This window comes from Erythrolamprus reginae, chromosome 1 (assembly GCF_031021105.1).
Source record: "Erythrolamprus reginae isolate rEryReg1 chromosome 1, rEryReg1.hap1, whole genome shotgun sequence".
In the NCBI taxonomy this organism is placed as follows: domain Eukaryota; kingdom Metazoa; phylum Chordata; class Lepidosauria; order Squamata; family Dipsadidae; genus Erythrolamprus; species Erythrolamprus reginae.
Window position 1 is genome coordinate 175,679,719 of NC_091950.1, and position 21,400 is coordinate 175,701,118.

General features: G+C 39.0%; 1 protein-coding gene across 1 annotated transcript in view; it reads left to right on the forward strand.

Annotated features, from left to right (window-relative positions):
* KIF5C (kinesin family member 5C) overlaps nt 1–21,400 on the forward strand; it is a 105,093-nt gene that overhangs the window by 16,337 nt on the left and 67,356 nt on the right. The window contains exons 2-3 of the mRNA XM_070731494.1: nt 9,652–9,742; nt 18,864–18,937. Of these exons, the coding sequence (XP_070587595.1) occupies nt 9,652–9,742; nt 18,864–18,937 (165 nt within the window). The remainder of the gene's footprint in view (nt 1–9,651; nt 9,743–18,863; nt 18,938–21,400) is intronic.

Consider the following 21,400-nt stretch of genomic DNA (forward strand, 5'->3'; position numbering starts at 1 on the left):
TTTTTTAAAAATAGTTTTTATTAAACAGTTTAACATTAAATACAAACCACACATTCAAAAATAACATAACATGACATAAACATAACATACCGTAACACCATACATCATAAAAGATTCATTTTACAAATAAAGAATTTGTTACCCCCTAGTGAATTCTAATATTTAAAAAAAAGATTTTCTACCCTGGCAGTGAAAATTGAACGACAAAGAAAGCAGAAGCATTTATTATAATTGGCTTTTCCACAAGATTTGGAATTAAATTTTTTCTACATCTGATGCCTGGCAAGAATGTTTTGACATATACAGTAGATAACAAATGTTGTTATCCTTCACTGATGGTGGAGAATTAATAATAGTAAGGGATTCTGTACAGGAGATGGAACAATAAAAAAAAATCAATAGTATTTTTAAGACAAGCCTTTTAAATGTTTCTTTATTGTACCAGATAAAATCTGACAGATACATCATTGTCAAAAACTTGTTTCTTGAGATGTTATTCTATACACTAATGATGAATAGCAGTAAAAGGTCTTTGTTTAATGTATTTGGTTTTTATCCTTTATTTTAGGCTTGATGAAAAGAAATAGGGAGTGGTAGATAACAATTTATGATTATGAAATTCTCATAATTTGCATCTGCAAAGAAATGTGTGAGTGAGCATCCATTAAATGGATTTTTTTCAGCTCATCACAGCCTCCAGGGAAAGAAATGTGTCTAAGAGGTGACACAGTTTTAATGACAGCTGAATGTGTGAAAACCCAGAAGTTGATTTGAGTGTGGCTTATTGATGCCATTAACCTGGTGAAAACTGCTTGAGGAATTATGTTTTATCTTTACGGCATCAATCATCTTGAATAGCATGAAAGGTTAATGTGATGTCTTTTCTCAGAGCAACTGACCTATTTAATTCAGGAAGCAATTCTTAATCTAGTTTAGAGTTTTAGTTAGTTTCTTAATTAGCATATATTATATTTCATCTTTCTTCTGCTTTTCATAAGTGATGTAGTAGATGTTTCTACGTAATTTAGTATTCTCAAAAGCAGTCTGGTTAAATAGATTAGCCAAGAACTGTGTTTCTGTATCAAGAGAATTCAAAGTTTGTTAGTAGGCTTGGTTCACATATAACTTAATGCTGTAAACTATAGTTTAAGAATAATAGCAGAGTTCATCCATAGTAGGAAGCTGAAGTCATGACTAGCTTCATTAACAAGGCCAACATTTACTAACGACTAAGAAGAATTTTGGCTTATTCTTACTGATTGAATTTACACACTCTAAAAAAACCCATAATGTAGTTTCTTTGGTTTTGGCTTAATATGCTATGAATCTGATATCGTTGGCCATTGTGCATGTGTTAGAACAATACATGAATGTGGTCATTGTAGCTAATTACCAAATCTTGATTAAAACAAACTATAAAGGTGAGCTTAAGACTGCTGATGAATTAGTGGATAGCCTTATTATTTTATCAGTAACAATATTGAAAGTGTTTGCCATTGCCATTTTAACCTTAGCACAGTACTTCACCTCCAGTGACTGCTTCTACATTTTACATTCCAAATTTTGGAAAGAATCTGAAGTTTGATTCCTATTGGAATTCTAGCAGAAGGACCAATGGTCTATCAAATGTAAGGTAGATTTCCATATTCCTGAGACACAATAAGATTTGTTGCCCAAACTCCACTATCTCACAATTCAAAAACTCAAGTGCTCTTAATAGACTATTCTGGTTGTCTTAATATTTTTATTATAGTGAATCTGTACTTACTTATGTTTCTTCTTCTGTGATAAGGTCATGGGCCTTCAGAATAACTTATGGGGATGGAAAAGAACAAAAGAGGAAAAAAATAGGCAAGGACAGTGAAGATAAATTTCATACATAAACTTATTTATTCCCTAGATATAATTCCTAGCATACTGATATGTTCTGCCAGCTTCTAGGACAAGCCTCCAATGAAAAGGGAATTGGTTCAGAACAGACACACACACACGCAGTAGAATTCCAGTAAATGTTTTTTTATCACAACAAAAGAGAAGCAAAACTCCCTTTTAGAATTCAAAGGGATTTCTTGTATAAACCAGGCAGTAATGGATTACAGTCCGATAACAAGGCAAGCAATAAATCAGCAATAAACCAGTACTGTGTAGTTCGGCACAAATACTGTTTGTTCCAGACGTGGCAAAAACTTACAAGGATTTCTTTTCTCAAACTCCGTGACTCCCAACAACTACGATCAGATAAACTCCACGCTGCTAACCTCGCACGCTGCCAATATAACAGCTGCTATAATTACCTGAGCCCCACCCAACCACAGGTGGATTCTCTATCGCTTGTAATAGTTCTTCAGTTGTTCTCTCCTATGCATAACTCTATGCATGCGTGGGTCTAGCAATTCATCATCTGAATCTACAGAAGATAATGGAGATTGGCTTCCTGAACTGTCTGCCAAGCCCCCCTCTTCCAAGTCACCCCCACCTTCTTCTTCCGAGGAAACTTCATTACCTGACTCTGTCGGCAATAAAACAGGCCTATGACATGTTGATGTTTCCCTTGCATCCACCTCCACATTCCTTGGGGCAGGAGCTGGGCCAGAGCTAACAACAACACTGATATTAATACTCTGTTTCAGGAATTGCCTTGACAAAGAAAAGGTGCATTGCATTCTAGTTAAACATTTTCCTTTAAAAGTTCCAAATCTAATCTAAATTTAAACTAGCAAAATTAATATAGTGAAAGAATGATGAGGAAACAAACTCTGTCATATTTCTTACGTTTCTAACAACTGTGCATCAACTCTTGAGAAGAACCATAGATAGATGTCTGGAAATTTAGAACTTTACAGAAGAGAATATTAATACATCACTTCTTCAAATTTAGGTTTTAAAAAGAGGAACAAGGTGATTTGAAAAACATTATCAAAAGCTATCCTAGCTGCTACTAAAATGTGGATTATTAAATAATATATGTCTTTTTTGTATTTTTTATTTGAAATGCCTAATAAAAAGAATTTTGCTCAAAAAAAGAAAGACCTTGAGACCCCAAAATAAACTGATATATTTAAGAAAGTCTTAGAATGTGCTGAGCTTGACATGATGACAAGAAGGTTGAAAAATCAAGAAGAATCAGAATTCTCCGTACTGAAGGAGCGGGTCCAGCAGTCACATGGGTTGCTCATGTCCAATCCGGTGGAACTGAGCCTAGTGTTAAAAAAGCTTGCCGGATCCGCCCCTTCCCCAGAATTCGCTCAGTTCGCATATCCTGCGGTTGTATTGTGATAGCTCGTTCAACATTCTAACACCTTCCCTTCGATCCTTTCCTTCAAAAGTAGTAAGAATTGTTTTACCATTATTATTTACTTGCACTAATAGCGCCAGCCGTTTGCGGCTCGGCTTTTTTCCTTTGGAGAAGTTGCGGTTTCGTTTTCCCCCGGCGGTTTTGCCGTGTACGATCCTCGCTGCCGCTTGTGGATTCTTTTAATCCTTTGGCCTGGAGGTCTTGGTGCAAGTATTGATTTATTGATTTATTGATCCATTATTGTATATATTAAAGGGCTTAAGAAATACCTCCTGCGGAGTGAGACGTCTTCTAGTCTCCTGGACTTAGTCGATCGCTTCCCCTTTAAGAATATTACGGAGCGATTTTTCGGTGCGAAGGCCTTCGCGCCCTTTTTAAATTTAGGCCTCTCGTGTTGGCCTCCTGCCAGCCGCGTAGGCCTCAGTCCACCGCGTGGATCCCGGAGCGGGCCTTGGGACGCCCAGGCTTAATTCTCCACCGGCTAAGCCTCCAACCAGAGTGCCTTGGTTTACTTAATTAAAAAGTTTAGGGAGGCTGGCCCCGCTGGATTTGGGGACACGAACTCTGGGTTTGCCCAGATTGCCCTCAAGTCTCAGCAGCTTCGAGGCCTCGAAGCAGGATCCATTCCTCTTGGGAAGTCCTTGAAATTCTTCTCCTTAATTATTCAGTTATTGGCTCAGCCTTGTCTTCTGTTAATTGTCAGACTATGGCTACTTTTCCCAAGAGAGGCACAACTAAAGGTCCCAGAGAGGCCAGGCCTACAGGCGATGAGATTACTAGTATCCCCCAGGCCTCTTCCTCCTCTTCTCCAGGGGCCCGCCCCTCGACCAAGGTCACCAGGGCCGAGAAGAGAAGGGACCTAGCCCTACAAAGAATCCATGACAAATCAGCAAAACGTTTGAAAGTACAGGCCCAAGTACTCAGTAGTCAAGACCCCCCAGAGGCTTCTAATCTACCTCCTTCTGGGGTCCCTGTGTTATCTCTGGATGAGCCTAACCTAGACAGACCCCAACCTAACCTATGGGGCATAGGTCCAGAGGAACCAGATATTATTGAAGATTCCCCCCAGCCAGGATCCTCCCAGGCCTTTAGGGATTCTTCTGCCATTCCTGCTGATATTTCTAGTTTACCTCCTGAGTTCCAATCTATTTTTGCTGTGTTGTCCAAGGCCATTGATGCCAAACTCTCCACCATCAATGAGCTTCCCTTACCTCCTCCTCCTCCTCGTCCCTCCCGCCCCTTGGGTTCTTCCCCAGCGGTTAGAGCTCCTATTCAGGATGATTCAGATTCCTCTCAGGACGAATATGAGGATATGGAGGATGATGAGGATCCCTTTCAAGGCCTCTCAGATGATGAGGAATCCCAAATAAAGGTTCCTTCTCCAATTACTATTTTTCCTTCTCAATTATTCAAATCTCTCCTTCTCAAAGCTAGAATTTCTACGGGATTAGCGGCCCAGGAGAAACAAGCCTCCACTGCCACTGATCCCCCGGAGGAGAATTTACCTTACTTCACAGAGGAACAGGAGGATAACGAGGTAATTCCTATGCCTAAATTGTTTAAAGATGCTTTACTCAAACAGTGGGATTTCCCAGCCTCTGGCCTTAATCCCTCCACCAAGGACAGAAAGTTGTACAAACTTTCCTCTTCCTATGAAGAGCTTCTATCCTTTCCCAAACCGGATGAACCTGTCAAGATCCTTCACTCGGCAGCGGCTGTGCCAGGCGAAGCGGAGGAAGTCCTCCGCCCAGAGGACAAGCGGATTGAACAAATGCTCAAAAGAGGATTCACCGCAGATTCCTGGGCCATTAAAAGTTCTGCAGCAGCTTCCTTTTTCTCCAGAGCCATGCTTCTGTGGCTTCGCCAACTTCAACAGCATATTCCTCCCGATGACTTGAGAGGTCAACAAGACTTCAACAAGGTCTTTGCAGCTGCCCAGTACGTGGCTGATGCCACCTTGCAATCTACTAGATTTTCTGCTAAGTCTATTGCAGCTTCTACAACGGCAAGAAGACTCCTATGGATTCGCCCTTGGCAAGCGGGAGTACGCCAGAAGTGGCAGTTATCCCAGGGACCCTTAAAGCGCGACCTTCTCTTCGGTGATCTTCTGGATCCACTCCTCACGGAAACCACGGACAAGAAGAAAGTTTTGGGTCCAACCACAAAAAAGGCTACCAAAACGCAGTCCTTTCGTCGCCCAGGGCGCCAGCAAGATCAAGCGGCGTCATATCAGAGATCTCCAGGTCAGTATTCCCCCCGCTTTCGTTCCCAAGGTAGGAACTCCAGGGGCAGAGGTTTTCGCTTCCAAAGGGGAGCGTCCTCTAACAGGGCTTCAAAAAAACCTAGATGGTAATCTTTCCTCAATTCCCATAGGGGGTCGCCTAGCCCATTTCGCCTCTAATTGGCGTCTCACCTCCAAGGACCCCTGGGTCATTGACACTGTTCAAACAGGTCTTCTTTTAGAATTTATTTCTCCTCCCCCGAAACGTTTTATTTCCTGCCCTTCTCCCAGGTCCTCCTCAGATTGTAACCGTATGGAGGAGGCCATTTCTCATTTATTGTCCATCAGAGCCATTCAACCGGTTCCTTCCGGTCAGAAGGGCCTAGGTTTTTACTCCATCCTATTTATGGTTCCAAAATCCTCCGGAGGTTGGAGAGCTATTTTGGATTTAAAGAAGCTAAACCTATTCATCAAATATAGGAAGTTTAAGATGCATTCCTTAACTTCTATTTTGGCCGCCATCCACACGGGAGATTTCATGGTCTCCTTAGACCTCACTGAGGCCTACCTCCACATTCCTATAGCCAAATGCCACAGAAAATTTTTACGTTTTTCCTTTCAAGGCAGGCATTTCCAGTATAGGGCGATGCCATTTGGCCTTTCCTCGGCCCCTCGGGTCTTTACAAAGCTCTTGGGGTCCCTGGCGGCCTATATCCGGGCGTCTCCCATCCACATTTTATGTTATCTTGATGATATTTTGATTCATGGGAACTCCCTAGAGAAAGTGAAAACAGACCTTTCTGTCACCATGTCAGTCCTTCAGGACCATGGATTTTCCATCAACTTTGATAAAAGTCACCTCCAACCTTCCACATCCATCTTACACCTGGGATCCATTATTAATTCAGAATCCTCCCAGGTTTTTCTCTCTCCCGAGAGAAAACTCAGTATAGGGGAGTTAATTTCTAACATTTTATCTAATTCTTCAGTATCCATAGTAACTCTGTCATCCCTTTTGGGGAAGATGGTGTCATGCATAGGCATCATTCCCTGGGCTCGCCTTCATGCTAGGGAACTCCAGTGGCTCCTATTACCCTTTCAGAGATCGGGGCACAGCAACTCAAATCGTCGCATTGTCATCCCACCAAGTGTTCGCAGATCCTTCAAGTGGTGGAAGTCTCCGGCCATGGACAAAGGATCCCCGTTCAGGTGCCCGGATCAATTTGTCATCACCACAGATGCCAGTCTATCGGGATGGGGCGCCCACGCCCAGGGGATGATAGCCCAGGGTACGTGGTCCCCGGAGGAAGCTTCCAGGCCAATCAATTGGCTAGAGTTAAGAGCCGTTTCCCTGGCTCTGAAGCATTTCTCTCCTCGCATTCCCAACCGGCACGTTCTCATTCTCACCGACAACATTGCCACAAAAAGCCATATCTGCAGACAGGGGGGCACGAGATCCAAGGCCCTCATGAGGGAGGCCCTCAAGTTAGGCCTTTGGGCGGAAAAACATCTTCGGTCGCTCCTAGCAGACCACATCTCGGGGAGCCTCAACGTCCAGGCGGATTGGCTATCTCGAGCAACGATAGACCCAGGAGAGTGGAATCTCCATCAAGACCTGTTCCATCAAATCAGTCTCAGATTCGGCCTACCAATCCTGGATCTCTTCGCGACCAATGCGAACGCTCAACTCCCTCGCTTCTTTTCCAGATTTCCATCCCCGGGAGCGGAAGCAATCAATGCCCTCCGGAGTCCATGGCCTCCAGGCCTACTCTACGCATTTCCTCCAATCCCAATTCTCCCGGACGTGATTCACAAGGTCCTCACCGAGAGGGCCCGAGTAATCTTAATCGCCCCTCATTGGCCCCGCCGGCCCTGGTTCGCGGATCTCCAACAGCTGTCCGTCCAGGACCCTTGGCGACTCCCCGTTTCGGGGGATATGCTGCGGCAGGGGGCTTCCTTCCATCCAGACCCGGAGTGGTTCCACCTCACCGCCTGGCTGTTATCAGGAGAGACTTAGATCTGCGTGGTCATGACCCCGATTCAGTGGAGGTCATTTTAAAGGCCAGAAGGGGTTCGACCAATCGAATCTACGACCACACGTGGTCCAAGTTTCACCAGTGGTGTCTACAGGAAGGTCTCTCCCCTCTGTGCATCCCCATACACAGAATCATTTCCTTCCTTATGCAAGGCTTCCATAAAGGACTTTCCACCAGCACCCTCCGGCGTCATCTGGCAGCCATTTCATCTGTCCTAGGGGGTCCCCGCAGACAGCCTCTCCGATCCTTCCCTGAAGTTCAGGAATTCCTCAAGGGCATAGCCAACCTCAGACCTTCCAAGGTCCACAGGTATCCATCCGGGGATTTGCCACGGGTTCTCCATTCCCTCACGCAGGCACCATACGAACCCTTAAAATCGGCGTCCCTCAGGTACCTATCCTTTAAGGTAGCATTCCTGGTGGCTATTACCTCTGCACGACGCATTTCGGAGTTGGCTGCCCTCTCGATCAGGCAGGACCTTTGTCAATTTCATCAGGACAAGGTAGTCTTGCGACTGGACCCCACCTTCTTACCCAAGGTCAGTTCCATGTTCCACAGAACTCAGGATATTGTCCTACCATCCTTCTGCCTCCAACGAGACCATCCCTTGGCAATTAGATGGCACACCCTGGATCTTATTAGAGCGCTGAGAATCTATATCCAACGCACTGGACCCTTTCGGAGGTCAGAAGCACTGTTTATAGCCTATCACCCCAGAGTCATGGGTGCCAAAGTGTCTTCAACAGTAATAGGCCGTTGGATCAGAGGGACTATATCTAAGGCCTATGAATCGGCCTCCCTCTCAGTCCCAAGGAACATCACAGCGCATTCCACCAGGAGCGCAGCCACCTCGGCCGCTTGGGCGACTCAAGCCCCGTTGGAGGAGGTCTGCAAAGCAGCCACTTGGGCCTCGCCAAATTCCTTCATCAGGCACTACAAGATTGATGCTTACGCTTCAGCGGACGCTGCCTTCGGCAGAAGGGTACTCCAATCCGTTATCTCACACGATAGCAATCTAATCCCTCCCTAGGGACCATCTATTGGGTATGTCCCATGTGACTGCTGGACCCGCTCCTTCAGTACGGAGAATAGGCGTTGATTGCTTACCTGAACGCCTCTTCTCGTACGGTGAGCGGGTACAGCAGTCACTTCCCGCCCTTGTATGTGTCTTCTTTACCTTCTATAATCCCTTTTCCTCTAACAATAAGAGTTGAACACTACAGAGCTTCACAGCTGAGCCTAGTCTATGGATTCGCGAATTCTGGGGAAGGGGCGGATCCGGCAAGCTTTTTTAACACTAGGCTCAGTTCCACCGGATTGGACATGAGCAACCCATGTGACTGCTGTACCCGCTCACCGTACGAGAAGAGGCGTTCAGGTAAGCAATCAACGCCTATTTTATGAGGTTTGGTAAAAGGTATATATCTGGTGGGATACAAAGAAACAGAGATAACCTTATTTTTACATTATTTTAAACATATTTGTACTTAGTAGTTATATTGTATTAGATAGTGATTATTAACAATATAAAGATAAATTCCTTCTTTCCTCTTCTACCATTTCTCTCTTTTTTTCTTCATAGTTTATTTCAAGTTATAATTTTAAAATTTCTATATATTTTTAAATGTTTTAGATGTGTTTTTTACTTATTATCTTACAATTGATATATTCAAGTATTTTAAAATTACTGTAATGATAAAGTTAGTTTTTTTTTATTTTTTACTTATTAAAAATATAAAGATGACTTCTACTTTGAGAGGAGCAATTGTTGCTCCACTAAATGTTACATGTAATGTATGTCTTGTCTGTCTTTGCAATTTAATAAAAATATTATTTAAAAAAATGAAAAACATTATCAAAGTTTCTGCTTTCTGCTGTCTTATGTTTCTTGGATACCGGTTTGAGTCTGATATGTCTTTAGAATAGCTGTTAAATATAAGATGCTTCATAAAAATGATGTGTACTGTTATCCACATTTAGTATATTTCTTAGTAATTTGTAATGCATACTGAGAATGTGTTTGTTTCATATGAATGTTGTGTTTTTAATCATGTTTTTGGCTTTCCCCCCCACTGAAAATGCCTATTTTTTCATTTCAGCAAGGGAAACCCTATGTTTTTGATAGAGTATTGCCTCCCAATACATCCCAGGAACAAGTTTATAACACCTGTGCCAAACAAATTGTTAAAGGTAAGAGTTTTTTAAACAACTACTTTTGTGCTAGAGAAGTTGGTGCTGAGCAGAAGTAGGGAATGTGTAGAAAGCCCATGTAAAAGGAATGGACAGGTTGTGTAAATGGCCTGCTGGTTTTTAGGGGTAGACGGGTGAGTTGTTTTTCCTGATGTGTGAGTGTTTACATTTATATAAATACGTATTTTATATAAATATTGGAAGCTCAAAAACGTTAACAAAACGATGTACCTCCTCTTTTTATGTGTTAGAAGATATGAAAAGTCATGCATATAATTGGAATAATGACCTTCTTGATATCATGTCCAGTCCCTGAGTATATCCAGTTTAAGAAAATTCAGGAACTGTCAATGTGCTGCACAGAATAAACAGATGAGCATGCTGGTTTTCATCATGGGTTACTCTGTAGCACTGATACATTCTCTTAAAAATAAATCAAGTCAACAAACTATCATTTGTTTTCTTGTATTATCTACTCTGGGATAAGATCTCAAATAAGGGCCATGTTCTGGAGAAGGCTGATAAATTTACATAAACCTAGATTCTTTAGTGTTGATCCTTCTGTGAGATTATTGTAATGCTTATAACCATGGAGTTTCATGGCTGAACATATTAAATGTATTAATACAATCTTAATGTTACAGGGAATCCACCAGCCTTCTGTTAGTTGTAAATACTACCTTTTTTGTCTTATTTCTTAATTTGTATAGTATAATAAGAATATTTTGTATGATAGTGCATAGAATGTAACTGAAAGAGTCTATTGTACATTAACTTGCAGATTAACCAATTTGAGACAATTGGTTAGAGCTCTTCATTTAAAGTGATTTACTGTAACTTTTCCATTATGCTGTTGACATGATTATAGTTTATTCCTTAGCTATACTGTAGATGTGAAACATTTTTCGTAGTTCCCAAAGAAAGAGAATATGTGTAGCTCAGAGTCAAAGTTTAGAATCATTGGTTCTCTTTGAATTGGTTGTTTGCTTGTAGACTTTTCATTACCCACCTAAATAACATCATCAGTGTGAGTGAGTTTGAGTTTGCTCACAGTTTACATACGGCAGTTTACTTTTCCTTTGTGAATTGGAATTCAATTTAGTGAGTGTAATATAAAGTTAAGAAACAAGGAATTATGGGTGGGTAGCTCATAATTTAGATAATCCTTTATTAGATAGCCATCTATGTAATTGTTTTTCTTCAGTTCTAATTATTCTCTGAAGCCTCTGTCTGTCTTGTTGAGTTGCAGAAGCAAACCAGACAGTTATAGAGTGCAGATGACAGACTCAATAATTCCTCTGTATGTCTTTGGCATACTCAGTAATATCTTAGTCATGAATAATTTCTCTGTAGAACTGTATTAGCAGCTCCTTGGGCAGTGAGCTTCCTGAATTGGTGCAGGAAGAAGATTCTTTGGTGTGCTTTTTTGATGACGTTTTTGATGGTAGGTGACCATTTTAGGTCTTGAGATATGATAGAACCTAGATTAATTAGCACCACTTTAGTGAGCTCTATCAATGCAGTTCACTGAGAAGGAAGTATTCCTTCTCTATCAAGGTACAAAATACAGTTCTTTACAAGATAATTTCTCTGCTACATGATTTCAAATAAGCATTGCTATTTGTGTAATGACTTTGATTCTGATATGTGTCCAAGAGTGCCTTTCTAAAGTTCTGGTAAGATGAAACATTAGTAAGTATGAATGGTTATTAAATACTGCGACCATTTAGTATCATTGCAAGGTTTGGTTTGTTCAGATACAAGACTTACATGTGTAATTTTTCAGAACTGCTTGGAAATGTGAGGCAATTAGGTTAACAGCTTTTCTTTTCCCCCCACTCATGAATAATTTAACATTGTCTCATATTCTCAGAGAATCTGGACTTGGGTCCATTCTTGTAATTGGTGTGAATCCAGTAACACTTAAAAGTTGTGCTCATTAAAGACGGTGTCATTTTGTTCAGTAATTGTATTGCTTATTTAAAGTTACACAGGTATAGAAAATCCTCGATTTACGACCGCAATCGATACAAACATTTCCATTGCTAAATGAGACAGTTGTTAAGTTAGTTTTATCCCATTATATGACCATTATTGCTACAGCTGTTAAATGAATCACTGCATCTTCTATGTTAATAACACGGTTGTTAAGTGAATCTGCATGCCCCGTTGACTTTACTTGTCAGAAGTTCACGGAAAGTGATCACATGATCCAAGTATATTGCAACCATTGTATATATGAGCCAGTTGCCAAGCATCTAAATTTTGATCACGTGACCACAGTGATGCTGCAATGGTTGTAAGTGTGAAAGATGGTCATAAGTGACTTTTTTCAGTGCCATTGCAATTTTGAACATTCACTAAATTTATTTATTTATTTATTTATTTATTGGATTTGTATGCCGCCCCTCTCCGGAGACTCGGGGCGGCTAACAGCAATAATAAAACAATGTACAATAATAATCCAATAAATACTAAAAATGATTAAATGAATGGATGTAAGTCAGTGAATACTTGTGGTATAATCAGATTGGCGTGCAGTTTGCAGTTAATTGTCATTCAGAAAATTACATTTGTAGGAGGAAAAATCTGGGTGATAGAGTACTAAAAACCTTAGAATTTTGTGGACGTTTAACACCCCTGCTTTCCATCTTTGCTAGTGAGGCTTCAAAGATGTATCTCCTGCAGATGTCCTGGCTTTCTTTTTCTTCTCTCGCTCAGGCTGCTTAGAAAGTAGTCTATTTTCTGTGCAGGAAAATGGCTGTCCTACCCGCTGAATAATAGTAACATCCTCGGAGAGGGGCGGCATACAAATCCAATTAATTCTAAATCTAAATCTAATGGAAAATAATTAACATTATGATTGAAATTCATAGAAATAAGAAATCATCGATGTACATAGCTTGGTGGCATTTTTTGGTACAGATCTTTATAGATCATGTAAATATGTTCAATTTTCACTTTCACATACAAACATGGATATGAAGTAAATATGGAAACTGAACTTGCTACAGTCTTAATTTTTAACAAAAGACTAAATAAATTTACAAGGGTAATTTTTTACTGGATTCATCTCAGTGTATAAAATATTAACAGTCCAAATAATTTATTTGCATCCCTAATTCTATTGTATTGTGACAGAAATCAGGCTTAAAGGAAAACATTATTTTATGTCATCATAGATATGTAGGAGAAAGACTCACTAAGTTTGGGGCAGGAGTCAAACTGGGAATTGGTTGGAAATCCCTATGTGGGCGCACAAGAAGGTGAAGTCCAACTTCACTTGAGCCTTACGTACTGCATTTTTCAGAGTATAAGATGCATCTTATACAACAAATGTAGCCCCACCCAGCAATCCCCACTTTTTGACCTCTTCCTCCCAGCAATTTACCTCCTTGCAGCAAACAGAACAGAGCCTCTTAAGCCAAGTAACTCATTATCAGCTTCCCGACTCGCAGCTGATTTGAGACTGCAGCCACCTGCTAAACTAAAAGATGAAACTTACTACAAGGAGGCAAATTTCTGATTTTTATTTTTTGATAAAATGGATGAAAGGAAGTAAGTCAATAACTATAAATGTCTGTAGAATGTTCAAATTATTAGACTTATTATAGCTCCAACGCTATTCTCAATTTTTAAGGACAAGATATGGTAAATACATCTCAGCAGTATTCAAATTATTCAAAGCCATTTTAATTGTATTTTAAATTATTTCAGCCCAGCTCCTCTACAATGTGCAGCTATGTTTCCTAACTCCATCCCACTGAGATGGATCCAGTCTAAGTTTCTTCATCAAGCAATGATAACAATAACAATTTGATTTACATTATGATTTTCAAATTGAAGAAAATTAACATAATTTTCATAGTTTGAACTATTTTTCCTGTTATTTAAATGGGTGTAATGTAAAATAACTTATCAATACAGGTGTTCTTCCAGGAAGACATGATCATCTTTTTTCCAACAATCCCATTTTGAATTCTTCATAGACCAATATTCTATTTCTATTAAAGCCAATATATCTTAATCTTAACATCAATAATTAAGAGAGATATTAATAGCAAATGGACTTTTAAGATCATAACCAGACTTCAACAGTATTATAATGTAAGCTTTGTAGTATGAAGGTGGTATTTTCATAATTAACCTGAAATATTTTTGAAAGTATAGGAAATATTTCACTTTGATTTTTTAAATATCATGGTTATTTTACCTGGTGCAATAATTCATCATATCAGTAATATAACATATTTTTTTCTGAAATGTTGGAAGTGTGTCCAACTCCGCTGATTGAACATCTACAATTTCTAGATTTATTTCATTAAAAATGTATTTTCATTAGCTAAATCTCTTATAAAACTTTAAAAAATATAATTAATTGTTTCAGAGGAGGCTGTTGCAACTCTATATTAATTCGTGAGTAGATGGAATCAACAAGATTGTATGTAGGAGTATAACAGTCTGTTTTGATGATTCCTAAACAGGATTTTAGTGCTCGGTGATTTTCCTATCCACGATGTCTATCCATTTTTTAAAAGACATCTTTAATGTTTCACTCAGGTTAAAAGGTATGAATTTTGAATCCATAGCTTTAAATATTTCCACAAAATTATGCAGCTGCAATTTTCATTAATAAATTTATTTGCTTGCCTATCTCACAATTCTAAGTAACTCTGAGCCCAAATCCAGGGCTGTGGGTTTTTTTGGTATTGAGGGATTTAAATCTGTTGCTTCATTGATTTTCCAAATTGCTTAACAAATCCTGCAGTGCTCCATGAATCAACATCCACTGGTTAGTAAAAGTTGGCCTAGTCCTGAATAGGAGATAGCAATGGCTGTTGGGAAAAAAAGAGCAATTGATTAGAAAACTTTCGAAAGGTGATCAGTTTCTTTTCAACATTATCACCTATATTTCTCTGAATACCTAATATTTTGGGATTTAAGGACCGTATATGGCTGAAAAGAATGCAAGAGCTGTAATCCATTAAGGGGATAGAATCAGGAGCAATGGATGAAACCAGAACACAGATGAATGAATTAAACTGAAATGCTATTACTTTATCTCAATGAATGGGATTAATTTCCAAATATTTGGTAATTTTATTTCTTTGTCACATTCTACATTTCAGTTGTAAGTGTTGATCTTACTCTAGAGCTGGCATGATTGGCTCAGGAATTCTAGAAGTTGAAGTCCATAGAAGAGCCAGCATTCCCTATCCCTACCCTAGAGTGTGAAAAATTGTTAGTTCAACACCTCTGCAGAAATGGTTGCTATTCTGTTTGTGTGAAAATCCATGGCCCTCGGAAGAGTGGAACATATTCTTGTTAATCCAGAGTTTGCATAGCTCAGCTGTGGTAATACTATGGATTCTATTTCATCCTGTTCCCTCTTCCACGTTTCTTTCTTCTTGTGTCATCATGTGATAGTGTTTAGAGCAATTACATTTACACAACATAAGGATATGCATGTGTGGATACTTCTCCCATGACTGAGTAAGAAACTCAGTGAAAAAGTTGAAATACTGTAATCCTAAAAAATGTGTCTCTCTTCAATGCAATTTAGCTTGGGAGAGTCAGCACCATTTCTTTGGACAGCTCCTTGAATAGAAAAAGAAAGAATCCTGCTTTGGTTTAGAAGCTTTACATCATTATTATTTCATGCTATATTTATCCCAAAACTATTTCTGGTTTACTACTCTGACTCTGGTTTACTACTCTGACTCTGGTTTAGTCAATTTATGCAGAAATTGGAATAGTGAACATATTTCATTTCAGTAAATGTATCAACAACTTGTGAAATCAAAATATCTAGCAGGTTAGCAAAACTGTTTAATATGTCTCCCACACATTTTTGTTTATTTATATTTTGATTTTAAAATCTCCTTAAGGGGTTTGGATCTAATGAACATGACGTTAGATTGCATTTCTTAGAAATGAAAATGCACTAGCAGTTTATCTTAATATTAGACTTATTGCCCGTTCAAAAATAGATAAGCATAATTTGGGATGTTTTATTATTTATGATTAAACATATTTAGCAGAAGATTAAATATAAAATTCAGCATAGACTTATGAATTGTAGATCAGTATTTAAAATGGGCCACCTTATTTAAAGCACAAATGTCTACAATGTAGTTGCCCTTTAATGTTATTTTGATTGGTTTGGAAAGTTGTGTCAGTTCTTGTTCCCTTTGCATCACAGAGAACAGTGTGAAATTGCTTTCCTCTCCAGTTACTTGGCTGATGAAATTCCTTCCCATAAACATGCACATTTTAAAAAATTAAATTCTTACACAAAATAGTGTGTAGCCAAAATAGTGATATTTGTGTTATTCTTTTTAAATTTTTTATTATTTAAAAAAGATACATATGTAGTTTATTTACAAAAATAACTTACAATATATATAATCATGATAACAATGGTAATTAACAAGCAAGTCAAAAAAGGAGACAAAAAACAAAAAAACAAAAACACCATTTAAAAAGAGAGAAATATCTTATTTCTCTCTTGACTCTCTCAATCTTGATTATTCCTTATCAAATTTTATGCAGTTATTCATATTGTTTAGCACACTTACATTTCATATTTGGTCTCATATAATTCTTTTATATTTCCTCTTCAATTTATTATTACTAAATACTTTATACTATAATTAATTCATTGCACCCTTGTCTGTTAGAATGTTCTTCTATACTAAGTTACTCTTTTGTCACTCATTATTATCTATACATGCTCTACCATCTCTACGAGTTCTCAGAGTTTCTATATCATCTCTATACTGCTTATTTTATTAAGCTTTTTTCCTTTTATCCAACCATTTATACCATTTGTCCCAAATTTGATAATAGTCCATATCTTCTTTTTCTTTTATTCTCATTGTTAGCCTACTCATTTCTGCCACTTCAAATATTTTGTTTATCACTTGTAGATTGGTGGGAACAGTTTCTTTCTTCCACGATTATGCACAGCAAATCCTTGCCACAATTGAGATATGGATTATCATGTCTTTGTAGATTTTGGGCTCTATTATGCCCAATAGAAATATTTCAGGTTTTAGTGCTGCATTGAATGATATAATTTATCTTAACCAACATTGAATTTTCTTCCAATATGTCCTGGCCCCATGACAAGTCCACCACATGTGGTAATAAGTGCCTAATTCTTTTTTGCATTTTGAACACTTGGGGGATGAATCAGGGTAAATTTTTGCCAGCCTTGTCGGAGCGAGATGCCACTGATAAAACATTTTGTATGTTTTGTGTTATTCTTAATTGTAGGTGATAATTTACAACAAAATGTTACCGGACATTCAGATTATGACATTTTATTTGAATTATAAGTAACTGGTTTTCCTCTATCGACAATGTTATTGACATTAAGCTTACAAAACAATCTTAAATATGGGAGATGGATGAGGTTTTTTGGGAAGAACAGTACACATTATAAAGCAGTGGTCACTAACCGGTGGTCCATGAAACACCAGTGGTCCGCAAGAAAATGTTGGTTGTCTGCAGAGGAATCTTTCAATGAGCCTGGCCGAAGTTCCTGTGCTGCTTGGGCTTCAGTGCTTTGATTCCCAGGGACTGTCTGGTCACCTATTAGTGGAGAGAAGCACCTGGGGTCATCCTTAGCTTTGCTGTCCATTGCAGATGCTAGCTTGGCCTTCTGCAAACTCTCATCTCTCGAGGAACACTTGCTGAAGCAGTATGGGAAACTTCAGATAGGCTCCTCAAGAGACATGAGTTTATAGGTGGGGTTGATCTAGCACTTGCAATGGGCAGCAAATCTAGGGTTGACTGTGACTGCTTCTCTTGTTGTAGTGCTTCCCACTTGAGGAGCAGCGCCTCATCTGGGTGCAGAAAAGGAAAGAAGGAAAGGGAGGGGAGGAGAGGAAAGGAAAGGAAAGGAGGAGAGGCGAAAGGTGGAAGTAAAGGAAAGGAAAAGGGAGAGAGGAGAAAGGAAAGGAAAGAAGGGAAGGGAAGGAAAGGGGGAGGAGAGGAAAGTTGAGAAGGAAAGGAAAGTTAAAAGAAGGAAAGGAGGGGAGGGAAGGAACTGCAGCTACAGCCCTGGAATATGGGTCTGACTTTCCCACCAACATTAGCAAGCCACTGTCAGTCTGCCCATTTTCATTTTCCTTCACTCATTGTGTGTATGAACTTGTGGCTTGTCTTCACCAAAACTCATAGAATGTTACTTCAAAAAATAGCATCCTCATTTTCCTATGTTGTTTTCCCACCATTAACTATTGTCCTCAAGGGTAGACTTAATAACTATAACTATATATATTCAGTCCAAATTCAATTTAATTTAAATCTGTTTTCATCTTCCAGGATATAATTAATATATTCTAGTAGGGAAAAATAGACATTTTACAAATACTTTTAATGGATGTAGGAAAAAATAGGTGCTGAGATACCTGCTACTTGATCCAGGTTTGCTACCATTCTCCCTGGAAAATGAGCTCTTGTGAAGTCTATTCCTTGACTATAATTCTTTTTCCAACAGTCTTTCCCCAATCTTATTTTTTTCAGAGCAGATTTTTAGGGATAGAACTATGAAGACAACCATGAAGTAGTATGTCATTGCTTTTTTCCCTAGTGATTTTTTTCAGTATTCAAATCTTAACTTGCAGCCCTAATAGTTTCTCACCCAAGTTCTAACTGGGGCCATTGCTTAACCTTTATTTAGAATAGATGTTGCTTCTTCTGTATTTTTAGACATGCATTAACATTCTCAACTTGCTGTGTTTAAGGTTGGGAATAATCTAGATGCATCTCTTGGGCTTACATTCTTGCTTGCTTCAATAAACAAAGAAATTAAAATATATACAGGAACGTTCTGTAGATAAAGGTGAAACAGGACATTTTTGAAAGGATTGTTATTTTAAAAAGCATAAAAATTTTACCACTATATTAGATCTGGATGTTGAGAAATATTTATTTGTGTTTACCTTCCTTGGCAGCAGGATACAGTTTCCACTAAATGTTTGTAACTGTTTTCTTAATTATTTCCTCTTCACTTATTAAATAACAACTAATACATACAATGCATTTCCCCCCCTTTGGTGATTTGTCATACTTTATAACAATAAGATATTTTATTGTGTATTTTTAAAAACAGATGTTCTTGAAGGCTACAATGGAACTATCTTTGCATATGGTCAAACATCTTCAGGAAAAACGCATACTATGGAGGTAAAATTTTAAAGTCAATTTAGCTGCTTTTCATTGCCATTGTGCTTTTCCCAGGAAAAGATGCCGTTACTTTAAAGCAGTGGTCCCCAACGTTTTTTCCACCAGGGACCAGTTTCAGCAAGACAATTTTTCTATGGCCCGGTGGGAGCAGAAAGGGGTGTGGTTGGGGGCGGGATTAAGCATGGGGGTGCCGGTCCTCCCCACCCCTCTTTACCGCCATCGCTCTATGGCTGGCAGAACCTGCCTCCCAAGCCCTCTTCCCAGTGGGAGCTAAGCGCTGGAGAGAGGGGGTCAGGCTGGCCCTCCTGCCTCTCCCCAGCCAAAAACGCAAAAGCGCCCCGCGGCAGAAGCCAAAAGAGGCTTGAGCCTCTCGGTCCTTCCCGCCCCTCTGTCCCATCCATCGTCCTGTGGCCGGCAGAACCTGCCTCCCGAGGCCTCTTGCCCGGCGGGAGGCGAAGCGCTGGAGGGAGGGGGTGGCGGCATGAGGGCCGGCAGCTTCTGACTCCACGGACCGGTGCAACATGCCCCGCGGCCCGGTACTGGTCCGCGGCCCGGTGGTTGGGGACCCCTGCTTTAAAGAAATGCACTGGTTTGATTTTCTATGAACTACATAAAATGGACTGTCCTGCATAGCTATTGCTAACATGTTGTAAGCCGCCCTGAGTCTAAGGAGAAGGCGGGATAAAAATTGAATGAACGAACGAACGAATGAATGAATGAATGAATAAATAAATAAATAACAAATCTTTTCAAATTTGAGACTTGGATAGAAATAAGGATTTTTTAAAGTTGCCAGGCAGCAAACCTGTCTCCTAAACATCTGGATAGCTACAGGAGACCATGATAATGAGGAGAATTTGGGGTGTCTTTTACACATTTTTAGGAGGTGTCAATGGGAAAAGTAAAGGTGCGAGAGGTCATGAGAGACAAAAAAATTCTATACTTACCTTTATTCTCACCAAAATGACTGAAAATAGGCAGCAGTCCTTCAGTATCAAAAAATGGATTATAGCTCATGGTTGTGTTTTTTACCCTGGATTTTTCAGAAAAATGTTACCTCTGCTTCTGTGCTACTCAAAAAGGGCCATTTTGCCACCAAATCACACCCTCTTAGGATGTGAGAGAATTCCCTGTGATCATGGGGCTACAACTTACCTACCTGTTTTTAAACTATGTTTTGGTGATTTGTTTATTTTTTACATAATTAAGATAGAAGCAATCCCCCTAATTATCTGAAGGGTGTGTAAAATAAAATCCAATGAATAAATAGACTTTCTGCCTGCCATAAAAGGGAAATCAATCCTTTTTTTGTTAATAAAGCAATTGATTTCCTCAAGAGAATATCTACATTTATCATTTGACGCCTTTCCTTGTTACCTTTCAGTGAACAGATTTGGAAGTAGCATCAGACAAAGGGACCCGTCTTCAAGTTGTCTATAGGGAAATTATCCATAGATCTGCCAAATTCACTTTTGCAGTTACAGTCTCAATTGCAATAAGGAAAAAAAGGGGGAAAGGCCTCAACAGCCTCTTTTTATATGTGTCTCATTACAAGGATTTAAATCTATCCTATGGTAGATGCTTTTAAATCCCCTTTTTAATTCAATCCTCCTTATGTAATGTAAAGCATCCTTTTCATGGGGAAAAGTCTCTGTAAAGATGGGGAATTATTAATTCCTCAAGTTAAAACCTTTATTATGAAAGTCTTCATATTTCAAATGTTAATCCTTCAAGACTCAAGCAATAAATAGTATGTGGGGATTTTGTTTGCCACATCTTAAAAAAAACCCGATAAACATAAAAGAAACAAATGACAATCTGTATTTTCTTGCCTCTGAAGGTTGAAGTATTATAAAATGACCTTCATTTTAAATTATGCACTCTTATTCTAAATTGGGCCCTTTTAAGAAATTCTCAAATGGATATAGGCAACAATGGGCCATTTAGTCTTAATACACTTAGTAAATAGTAGTTAAATCATTTCTCTCTAACAAAGTATTTATTGCAGTGTAATATATGGTGTCATCACAGTCCTATATCTTCATTAGAAGAATGCTGTCTATTACTGGAATATATTTTTTATTTTAAAACGTTTGCTTCCCGCTTGTTACTTGCAGAAAGAATTCAGATAATTTAGGGGACAATGCCAGTGTCAGATAGCTATTCCATATTCCCTATTTCATTTTCCTAATAGTTTATGTTTAAATTCTTTGACTGTCAGGACAAAAAAGAGCTGCAGATGAGAATTGTGAAAGGGATTGATATGCTAGATTTTTTGGTGAAATGGTTTAGGGAGCTAGGAATATTATACTGCTCAGGTATTGACAGGCTTCTCAATGAAAAGCAATGAGTTGAATCAAAAAAAGTCTCAAAAGTAGTTCAAAATAACAACTAGATGCATTTTTGGTGGCAGCAGCCATTATAGAGTTATAGAGAATAAGAAAATTGGAATCCACCTAATTC